The 12,150-nt window shown below is 43.6% G+C and overlaps 1 protein-coding gene across 5 annotated transcripts in view; it reads right to left on the bottom strand.

Moving 5' to 3' along the window:
* Window positions 1–12,150, bottom strand: part of CARHSP1 (calcium regulated heat stable protein 1) — a 41,324-nt gene that overhangs the window by 16,026 nt on the left and 13,148 nt on the right. For all 5 annotated transcript variants that reach the window (XM_026096436.2, XM_026096438.2, XM_064520419.1 and 2 more), the window contains exon 2: window positions 878–1,070. In XM_026096436.2, the coding sequence (XP_025952221.1) occupies window positions 878–1,050 (173 nt within the window). In that variant the 5' untranslated portion in view covers window positions 1,051–1,070. The remainder of the gene's footprint in view (window positions 1–877; window positions 1,071–12,150) is intronic.

Here is a 12,150-nt window from a genome sequence, read left to right as displayed (position 1 = left end):
ATAATATCCCCTGCACTCCAAGAGAGAAAGAACTGCTGCACTGCAAAGGAATTCCCTTTGGGTGGGGGAAACCCTCAACAGCCTGCACTGTACCACTGGGCCACAGAGAAAGACCAGAGAAAGGAGGCTCTGCTATAGGATCACTACCTCAAATAATTAAAAACAGCAGCAAACCTCATTCTCGTTTTATATGAAAATCTCACATACTTTTACAGAAACAGAGAGATCCAGGTTACACCTTGAAAACCAACACATTATTTTAGAGATCTATTTGGACAAGCAGAAATCTTAAAACAGGGATATTAAAGGTGGTTAGGAAGAAAAAAAAAAATCCTCTGAGAAGTAACAGAGTCATGGATTATCCATGAAATATGACCCAGCCTATGGTAGCACAAGTATCAGGAGTAAAAGAACTAAAACCTCCAGTAAGCAAGTTCTGGCCCAGTCCTTATGGGGTGTCAAGAAAAGAGGCCATGCCAAAGAAGACGACAGTGCTGATGAACAAACACCAAAAAGAACAGGTCTCGAGAGCCACAGCTCATTGTCTGAGGTGAAGCACCACCTCAGAAAAGAGGAAACACTGTTTTGAAAAAAAACTCAGTGTATTTTCTCCTCCCTATAAAACTCCAATCTTAAAGAGTGGAAAAGACTTTGAACACCCTTTATGTAAACAGGTCATGCAAAAACTACAGGCAACTGGGACTAAATGTCTAACGTGATCAAAATTTACTGGCAAAGAAATAACAGTACAATACTGAAGCACCTTTCAGATATGATAAACTGTCTGACTCCCTTTATCTTTGTGATGGGCCAATCCTTCTGCCCAAAAGGCAACAGTTTGGCTATGTCTGTGAAATTCAGTTTTCCTAATACTCACGCTGAGAAAGTCCTGGTCCGTCGGGTTGGAAGAGGACTAGGGATGAGGTACCCTCTCATGGGAGATGGGGAGCGATCTCGTGTCCTGCGGCTTTCTGGCAGACGGAGAGAACTTGGTGAGGGTGGAGAAGAGGGGGACTGCTCAGAAGCAGATGAAGTGGGCTCAGAAGACATTCCTGACACCTGAGAATAACCTAGAGAGAGAAGATCTGATTTAGCCCAAGACGGAAAACTGCATATAAAAGGCACACATTTTTCAGCTTATGATTTTGTGAAAGCATGACTCATTTCCTGCAGCCGTGCATGCAGACGCAGTTGCACCAAAAGCTACTGCTCTGTGTCCATGAGTTCATTTTTTAACTCTTTTCATAGCTCCTCTGAACTGTACTAGGAAGCTCCACAGAAAGCATATTATTTCACAACTAACGTGGGGCACCTTGTGTGGTTATTGTTGCCTCTCTCTTAGGCAACGGCTCCCAAAGGGGAACACTCAGCCCTGAAGTCAGGCATCTGCATGCCCCATGCACCTCCCAGCAGGAGCTGGATTGGGCCACTGGCAGCACACTGACAGAGGAGCCCCTCACACTGGAAACACTACAAGAAGAAATGCTGAAATAAAGGATATATCTTCATTGCTGAAGGTTAGTTTCACCGTGCAATCAACTATGCTAACTTCATTCACTGCTGCTGCTGCTCAGTTACTATCGCAGCTCTGTCAAGAGGTTATAACACCTTCAGCTCTACTGGAAGGAGAACATCACAGGAATGCTCCTTAATTCACTTCAGGCAAAGCCAGACAGTTAATTTACTCTGGCAGGGAAGGGAAAGTATGCTAACCAGCAGAGCTGTGGAGGCAGAACTGACTGCTGGTAGATGACACCTTCAAACTGCACAGAGATCTAGAAGGAACATGGATGCACTTCTGTAGGGCTGAGCCTTCATCACAATCTGCCAGCGCCCGGGAAGCAATACTCCGCATTTGAATTCAGACTTCCAACAGCCCTCCTCAGCTCTGCTCTTACCCGTTTCTTCCAATAGAAAAGGGAAAAGGTCTCTTCCCTCAACATTCACACAGCAATATGTCCCTAATCACAATCAGTCAAAACTTCCAAAGAGTCTGTTAACAGAGAATGACCGATAAGAAACTGCAGCGCTTCCACACACACGCATGCAGAGTTTACAGGTGCAGCAATGACACACAGAAGAGAAATAAAGCAGCACTGCTCTGGTGTTACTGCACAAGTCCATTTCCACACTGGAAGGGGAATATATGAAAAAACTAAGTCCCACCACACTTTTATTTTAAAAAACTATATATATATATGTCATATTTGAAACATTGTATCCATAAGTGGATGAGCTAGAAAGCAAAAGGTGTGGAGATCAGGGCCAAGAAAATATTCAGAAGGCAAGAAGAGCTGGCTTTAACACCAACAGTCTCATTAAACTTAAATCTCTCACATTCATTTTGCACCCTCCGTTAGACTCCCACACTCCCCAGCCCATGAATTATGGAGCGGATCCTTTACATGACATTTGAGAGACGCATTCTTCTTGTCAATGACAAATTACCATTATGTCTTCATGAAAGTAAAGACTAAAATTAAAAATGCCTCTTAAGAATGAAGTCACTGGGGAACAAAATCTTTTGTATTTAATTGTTCAGGGTGTTGAGAAGGCAGAGAAGTGGATAGTCATGCTCCCTTGAGTATCAGTGTGAGCTTTTCATGCTGTGTTCTCAAGAGCAACAGCTCACAGGTAGAAACAAGAAATTGCTTTCAACTGTTCAAACATGAATGGTATTTTAGACCCACTAGCCAATGTCATGCCCAGTGTAGTGCACACAATTTTCAGCAGAGACCGAGACGATAACACCACAGGGATAGGATTTTCCAAACTTGGCCTGAAGAGATCTGCTGTGCAGGCTTGTACTGAGGAAGCCTCCCTGAATTCTGCAAGAACTCTCCTTTAGGCTCCTTGCTTTCATTGAATGCATATTTGATATGGCAGGATTGTAACTCTAATAAAGGAAAAATAAACCAAATTAAAATCTCTTTCTGATTAATGAGACAGCACAATCTGGGCCTTTGCACTAGTGAAAATGCAACTTTCACAGAATCGCATGGTTTCTCTTCTAATCTAAATATAAATCTGCTGTCAGGTGACACGCAAAATGCTGACCTTTTCATCTATCTATAGCAGTACATTCGAGCAAGCCACAAAGCACTGTTCTTCCCTTTTCTAAATCAAAGGTGGAGAGGCAGGACAGGTCTCCCATCCAGATGAACCACAATAATATTTCCAAACGAAGGCTAAATGGCTTTAGAAGTGTGTTAGCTTGTGTTATTGCACCAATTAATGCTATTTTTGTGCCCGCTGCTTTATAAACATAAAATAAATGGTGATGTAGAACTTTCAGCCCAATTTTACTATACAATTATCCTCTCTGTTCTCTGCCCATGACCAAAGTAGACGAATGCCCTTGACTCTCATTATTCCTATTACAGAAGTCCTAAATCATGAGCAGAGCATCACTACCTTGCTGAGAGCTGATACATAAAACCATGCAGCTGGAGGCATCCAGGAAGGTTTCTGGCTTCACACCTGCCACAACGAGTGCATGTACCACACAAAAGGGGAAGGACGCACAACAGCAGCAATAGGAAGTCTGTGGCTAGAGTATGGCTCAGAAAATGTCTTTACTGGCAAGTCTGTGCGTCTGCGCATGCAGTCACGTAACAGACGCATCCATCTGCCTCATGGGCTTGGCTGCTCCAACAATCGTAAAACTGGACGCAATGACAAGGAGTAGGTACTGAATTACCACAAGTGTGTTACGTTTCAAAGTTTTCACTGAATACCGTAGGACTGACACCAGTTCACACTGCCTGTAAATCTCAGTTCAGTTTGTTCATCGCAGACATCACTTTATCTGATCCTTTTGGAAGGAGAATGTGGGGTTTGTCTATTTTTCTGTTTGTTTGTTCTAATCTGGCCATTATCACAACATTGTCTAAACACTGATTAAGTAATTTCCATCGATGGAATTCCTGAAAGAAGAGAAATACTTTCCCCGTCATTACACACAGCACTGAAGAAATTCAGAGGCTAGACAATGTTTACACAGGAAGTCTGCAGCAAACATTAAAACGCAAACCCCGGCTTCCCGAGCCTCCCGAGCATTCCTCAGTCACACACCAAAATTTGCCTTCCAAATACGAATAGTTGGTCATTTAAAGACACTTTTCTAATGCTATCCTAAGATCTGAACCTACTCCTTGGTAAAGCAAGAATCATTCTGCAGGCTAACAAACTCAGCAGAGACTACGTGTCCCGTGAGAGAGCTGCGTCTCGCACAGACTCAACCTAGCCATCACCTGCAGACTCCAGGAACGCTCTGAAATCAGCATGCTGCTGCGCTTGGAGCCAAAAAACTTCAAGTTGCATGTGTAGGAAACATATTCCTGAGCATTAACAGCTCACCTAAGCACACAGCTCCAAGATGGAAGGCCCTCTTGGATCCTGTCCTGCCATTTGAGGCATTGCACGTTGTGTAAGCCCCTTCCCAAAACCTTGACTTGCTCTATGAACACCTCTCCTCTGAACAGAACTAGGTATCTGCAAGGTTCTCTGCAGGTACCTGAATGTGTCTGTAATTGCGGTTACCAGCATGTTATAGATGATGCATTATTTCACATAAGTCAAGGAGAAAAAAGATTAGGCTCTTGGTTACAACACACAGCTCCCATCCAAGCAGTCTAGATTATTTATTTGTCTTGAAGGCAATCTCAGAATATTACCTCAATCAAATCACATATTCTGTTTTGCAATCAGTGGAAAGGAAGTTAGTGATTTTTCCCTGTTTCGCAAGGGCACTGTAAGACTCGACTCACACTGGTACGATTCCAGAGGTCAAGGCCATGCGTGCAAAAGGCATGCCAATTACTACACAAAAAGAGAGGGCAAAGATTTTTTTTTTTAACTGAAAACCAAAGCTGTTTTAAAAGCCCACACCTCTCTACAAGCCCTTCTTCAGCATCCATGAACTATTTCCCTTCTTCATGATTAGCTGAACAAACCCATTTTCACACATTTCTTATCAGCCCACCCTCTTCCAAAGTTTCTATTAATTTTCCTCTGTCCCTCCAATTCAACCAGCACTTTCCCCTCTTCAGACACGAACTCAGAGCAGACAGCTAACACAGTGCCTCACCCTGCCCGCTCTGCTTACGCCTTCCTTGCTTTCCCTCGCAAAGGCAGTGAGCACTTTGCAGCAGCATCCTGTATTTACAAAAAGCCCAGCAAAGTGAATCCCAGCTATGATGGGGATGAGGGACATTAAAACAACCTCTCTTCTACTTGAGACAGCAAAATATTTACCTTCTGCTATTCACACAACGAATGTAATGTTATGCGAGGCGGTGAGCCTTAATTCTGCCTGTATCTCAGCACGCGTTATTTCTCTTCCATCACCACACAGGGGATTTTTTTAAGACTGCAGAAATGCCCCAAACTAAAATATAAATAAAATACACCTAATCACAGAAGTTACGGACCAATCTGACACTTCAAATCACAAAAATACATGCTTGCCATAGTTTTTTCAAAACAAATGGCCAATGTGCACACACAAATGACGTTTTGAGGTCTCTTTAACAGGGGACCTACAGAGCACAGATGACAACAGATGCAGCAGGTGAAATTTCCGAAGTTCTCAATGAAGTACTACCAAAATCTACGGAAATAATTAAAAGGGAGGGGAAGTATGTAATCGACACCATCACTGTTACATATACAATCACTTCACCGTTCCTCTCTAAGACTACTCCATACCTCTACAAATACCCTTAAAACAGCAGTTTTCCTGCAGTTATTCATCCTTACCGGCACCACAACACACTTCTAAGGAAATCTAGTTGCACTTTTGAATAAAGGAAATGCCTGGAAAAAAAGCCAAATGGATATAGCGTGGTGACAGACTCCAGGAAACCTCTCAGTCTATAAATGGTTTACTTTTCACACAGAAGACACCACAACATCTCCAGCTAACATAGCGATCATCGCTTGCAAATGTCAGTGTAGGAAAAGCTCTTTCTAGCCTTCTTTGCTTGGAAACATTGGTATCTGGAGGGGTTACTGGAGGGTAACACGACGGTCTATGAAACAACACAGCCCTGCAGGCATGCATGCCTAGAAAGCCAGGCCTTGCCTCTTCGGGAGGGCGTAAGATTCTCTACAGCACCAGCAACCATTCTCAACCTGGTCCGGCAAGTTTGTTCTTCCATTTCAACCTCTAAGAGGAACTTGGAAGCTTGAAAAATTGTTTGCTTTCTTCTGGGCCTTCCTTGGATTTAGAAACAATGTCAGCAATGTTTTTCTTAACAGACTAATTTTTAAATGTCCTGGTTTCCAAATGTATACTAAGCAGCTACATTCCTACCCTCCTCTAAGAAAGTCTTGCAGACAAACCGCTCTGAGCTTTGCCTGCTCCTCTGCTGATGTTTACAAGCTCTTCGCAGCAACAGAAAAATATGGCTAGATGGCACACTGCAGTCCTTGACTGAATCTATTCCAGTGCCTTTCCTCAAGGAGTACGTCCCTTCCCCTAATCTGATGGAGGAGTGGAGGCATGAGGACCCTCTATTCGTCCCCCATCACCTTGCTCTGCTTCCAGCAGTGCCCCCGATCTCCTGAAGAACCAGCCAGCCCCGGCACCTCTCGCTGAGGCAGCTGAGCACCAGCTCACCCCAAGCACCAGGCCAGGGTACTCCTCCACCCTGCAATCACCCGCGGCAGCACCTTCCAGCACTCACACTGTCAGCGCACGCGAGGGTCCCACTGCCGCAGAGCACCACAGTGCTGTTCCTGCGTCACGGCCAAGGACTTGCAAAACGCACAGAATTACGAAATAGGTCAAAAAGCTTCCTCTTTCAGCTGGTTTGCATATGACTAACTTTCAACAATTAGTACCAGTATTTCAATTAACACTAAAACTCTGAGTAGCTGCGACACACATTTGTTGTGTCAACACAAAGGATTATGGTACAAACATTATGCTCTTAAACAGATGCAGAAGAGTGACCGCTGCCTCTTAGCCCACTACTGTAATGATTATGCAGTTAATGGAGACCAGGACATTGCCCAACTGTCCCGATATCCAGTAAAAGCCTAATTATAAGGCAGGCAGGATAAAACAAGGTAAAATCCTAGTGCTTGTCTATGCATGAAAATTAATTTGGACTGAGGTCTGCACAGGGTTAAATTGAAACAGCAACAGATAATCCCGAGTATTTCCAACAGTGAAACCGCTCGCCAGCACAGTGGCTAACCTTGTGCTGCATTAGCCTACTGTGTTTGAAAGCAACCTTGATAGAGAACAAACAAGTCCCTGCACAGCTAGGGCATCCTGCACGGTGCTTTTAAACACACAGAGGAAGCCATAGCACAGCAATAGCACGTCAGCTGGCTTCGGCGATAAAATTCACTAGACTTTGCCTAAAGGGAAAGTGCACAACACTATGAAAAGGACAACGTTTCATCCTACATCTTCTCAAAAGATGCTTTAACAGAAGGGTCCATTTCATTGTTTTGCCCCTCCATCTGTCCATATTTTACAAGCAGGAAAAAAAAAAGCATCCAGCAGTAAGGACCTTCTTAGGACAACGCTGGAGAGCAGCCACTGGGGCAAGAACGGAACAGAGCTGTGCTGAGACCAGCAGACCTCCATCTACACTGTCTCCTAAGCCACCACTTACACAGACCTGAAGTTTCAGTCCAAAGCTTCAGTCTACTTGCAAAAATTGGTCTGAATATCACTTAATATTTCTTTAAAAAGCAGGAATAAACTAAACAAACTGAGGTAAGAATGACCTTCGTTCAACTTCACACTGATCTCTTTTTGTTTAAAGAAGTGGAAATAGAGGGAGAGGGGAAAAAGGAAAACTCTTCCCAGTGGCTAACTTGGAAAAGCAATGAGAGGTCCCGGATAAGCATCCTCCTCTGGGAGCTCTCGCCAGTGCAGCTTGCTGGTGAGGATGAAGAGGAAGATTTTGGCCATGCTTTTCCCCCGGTGCTACACACTTGTCCTTGGGACCTGCTCCAACACCCTACTGGTTGCTCCCATTTACGATACTATCAGTGCTGCCAATGAGGTGCAAGTGCTGCCCACCGACTGGTTTTTAAGTGTCTCTGTACATGTATTATTGGACAATATTTATCAAGTATTTAAATGACTGTTAGCTACAGTAGTGAGCATTTTGCCTTGGTTATCTCTAATACAAGCCAAAATCTACAAGACAAAAGGCTGGGCCGGGGGGAAGAGAGGCGATTCTCACGACAGCGGGAGCCACGACCCACGAGAACCCGCCGTACCCACCGCACTACCGGGGCCAGGCTGCGAGAACAACGATACAGGAACAGCGTGAGAAGAGAAAGGGGAGAATGCTGCCACCGAGGCGCTAGGAAACACTGCCTTATCAGCCGGGGCAAAACGCTGAAGCGCTGCAAACAGCAAGCGCTTAGCGTCACTAAAGCTGAGGCAGGAAGGTACCAAAGCAACCAAGCAGCACCCTGGACCTGAGCTACCACCTGCACAGCGTCAGCCGGTATTGTGCACATAAACCATCGGCGTGGGGTGAGCGTGGGATGTCCAGCACCATGCTGCATTGCACCGTGGAGACATAACCTCACTTGAAAAGGCATCTGAGCTCAGGAAGGGTCTAAAGTTTCTGCACACAGCTTCATTTCCTTGTTCGTGCAAATCCCTCCTATACGCAAGTTACAGAGCACTGGTCCTTGAAGTCTGAGAGAAAGAACAGCACATCAGCACTTGCGAACCCTGGAGTCTGACTGTACCGAGGCAGAACACAGCAACCTCTCACCAAACGTGATGGGACCTACCAGCCCTTTCTGGGAGTCACCCCAGCGAGGACGAGCTCTTACGCCCCATCCACACACTGCTGGGGCAGCTAATGCAACAGACCCAAACCCGTCCAAGACGGCACGGTTAGAGGCAGATCACGAAGCATCACTACTGCATGAGCAAGATCACAAGATCACGATGTCAAGCCAGAATAAGCTTTGTGTGTGACGCCCGCTGTCCCACCTTGCCTTGCATTCAGCCTGCCAACTGCTTTCTGGGTAAACGCCACAGTTTACAAATCTGATGGTTTCTGCAGCAGCATGGTGACGCTGCCTCTCAGCACTTCCCAGCTGCTTGCTAAATCACTGCCAATTACACAAGCAATGACAGAGCTAGCATCAGAAGCACACATGCCAACTCCCAAAGCCTGGCTCTGCCTGCTCTTTTCCTGGAGTGAGTACACAACACGTCATTTCTAATAGGAAGGACTGGTTTCCCTAGATAGACGTCAGTCTTTGCATGTCCCAGGCAGGCTGTAATAAAGGGACAGGGAAATGTGAAGGGAAACAAAAAAGCAAAGAAAGAAAAGGGAAATCTGCAGTGAAATGGGGGACCATCAGGATCACTTCATCCAATCTGACTCTGGTGGCCAGATGTGGTTACCTAGGTCAGAGTTAAGTACAAAGTGAGCACGTAGTGGTACTTACCTCAACATCTTTCCAGCACCTGCAGCTTAAAAAATTCCTAAGCTAAAGACAGCATAGTGGTATTTCATAACTTTCTACAATTTTTCCAGCCCCTTCCTGAGCTCATATAATCTTTTAGCACCCACAGTATGCTGTGGCAGGGAGCACCACAGCTTAATTGTCATGTGAAAAAACATCTCCTTTTATTGGACTGTGAGAAGTAGCTCCTTTTACAAGGACATTAAGAAAGGACAAAGAGATCAGAAGACAGAGCATAGTAAATATGACAAGAAAAGGAAAGGAAAGGATGTAATATACAAGGGATGAAAGAAAACAGAGGCATTAGCTCAGAGAAGCACTTGGGGAAGGGTGCAGGCTTATTCATAAATCAAGCCTCAGTTTTCCACCAGAAGTGACAAAAATGGAAGCGAGAAAGAAGAGAAGAGCTACAAGCTTCTATCTGTCATTTTTTTCTCTTTAGATTTCTGAATACAAAAACAACAGTATGACTTTTTTTTTTTTTAATAATTTCAGTATTTTTAAATCATCCCTTGATTTTTGAGACTTGAATGGTTGCTGTTGCTCTTTCTTAGACAATAAAGGCCACTATCAAATATTTCTGAAGATTCAGCTTGTTAACAAGTTAGCTGGTCCTGTATGGGCCGAAATCAGGTATCAGATATTCAGTGTTTGGGGAAAGGCACACTGTAGATCTCTGCACCCTCATCAAGCCTCCATTAACCAAGGCAGGGAACTTCAATAGGTTTTTATACAATTTTTAATACATCTCATCCTATTCTTGCTAAATAGGGTTCAAATACAGTGTTAACATACCTCCCAGATGAAGTCCAATACACGGCTGAAAAGGGAACAAGCTGTCCCTCCCAGCACTTGCTCTTGAGCAGTGGCTGTTCTATAACTTAGCTCTTCTTTCAGTGCTTTTACAAGTCTGGAGCTCTGTCCCTGCTATTACTTCCATGCTGAGAACATTCCAGGTGAATTTATTCCCAATTCATTTCATTTTCACAGAAAATATTTATACCCAAACATGAGTAATATTTTTAAACTCTCTAAGCAACTTAGGACTCATCTACAAGGCAAATGGACTTACATAATGCCATACTATTATAAGGAAGGTTATTATACATATGTAAATCTTTTTGCACTTCTGAAAAGGTTTTCCTTCTTCGACCTCCTCTCACATTGCAAAATTTCAACCACAGTTATGGGTAAGTTTGTTCATGTCCAATTTTGAGGCTTTTAGGGCTACTGAAATCCCCTGAAATATTTATGTGGCTCAAGTGTTACTTAGAACAATTAGTTCACTGTATTTCCTCCCTAATCAACATTTTTAATAGGGGAAAACAGATCACATTAGAAAGATCTATAACCATAGTAATTTATGAGGCATACAAGTACTGGCAAAGGAAACTAATCCTCTGAGGACATTTCATCTGCCAGCAGTATAGCAAGAGGCAAATGCTGTGGTGCAGAGTCAGAAACCACTCACAAAGAAGCTCATCCTCTCACCAGTACTGCGAAGTTCTCACAGACTCTAGGCTCTTTTGCCTGTCTTTACCCTAATTTCTGGCTGTTCCAATACACTGGCCATCTCCGATTCTCACTGCCTTGCACATCCTCTATGAATCATTCTAAACATGCCAGTCTTGTAATTGGAGCACATCCCAAATAGATCTCTCAGGAATCAATTAAACAAAGATTTGTGATTAAGACATCATTAGGAACCTGCTTCAATATCAATTCATGACTGACAGATATACAATTTACTGAAATATTTTAGAAAATGGCCAATCCTCTATACCTATGACACAGGAGTGAAGAAAATTCTGTTTTTATTGAGGAAGAAAGAAATACTCTTGAGGTCCCCTGAAGTCTTTCTGTCCTAGCCTGTTTCCCAGGCTCCAGAAGGACAACTGCTCCCTAGAAAAATGGCTCATTCGGGATAGATTTTTCCACTAGAGCCAAGTTTTTAAACTACATTCCACGTGCATTAAAGCTTACCATCTCCCTTTATCACTCTGACAAAGACTATTTAATGAAACACGTATTTAACCTGTGTTAAATGACAGAGCACTCAGATTTGTGGAAATGCATGTTCCATTAAAATAAAACAAAAAGGAACATTTTTTTCCCACATACTCTTTGAAGACACAAGATGGAATGGCAGACCTACATTTTAATGGAAGAAGTTAATACATTTAAGCTTTTAGATCAGTGGCCCATTCAACAGTTGCATTTCTGTTTTTCTTCTTCACTCCACCGTATTTCTCAACCTGCTTTTTTGTATATCTCACCGTACCTTATGCCAGTTTCTGGTCACCCCAGTACCTCTTGCCAGGAAGGCCTGCAGCAGCATATAACGTTCAGCTGTTGTAACTCAGCACAACTGTGTCAATAACGGAGCCTAGGAATTTTATCGGGCCACTGCCAAAGAGAACTAACTGCAATTACAGGCCTTCTATTCAAGCATACTTTATAAAGAAAGGTAAAATAAATACATAATTTTAAAGAGTGTTCAGCCTGATCAGTTCTAGAGCTCTTCTCCCAGTACTTTTAGGCTGCTGAATGAGTTAACTATTGCAGGCTCATTTCCTGCAGTTTATAAAGAAAACCCTCTCAAGCAGTAGAAAACAACACTGGAATTTGTACCTCTCAGGAAAAAGCCCTGAAATCTAATCAGCCTCTGAACACACAGACAAAAGGGCA

The sequence above is a fragment of the Dromaius novaehollandiae genome, chromosome 14 (genome assembly GCF_036370855.1).
Source record: "Dromaius novaehollandiae isolate bDroNov1 chromosome 14, bDroNov1.hap1, whole genome shotgun sequence".
NCBI lineage: Eukaryota > Metazoa > Chordata > Aves > Casuariiformes > Dromaiidae > Dromaius > Dromaius novaehollandiae.
The sequence above is the reverse complement of the archived record's forward strand: the minus strand, read 5'-3'. Positions and strand labels throughout refer to the sequence as shown.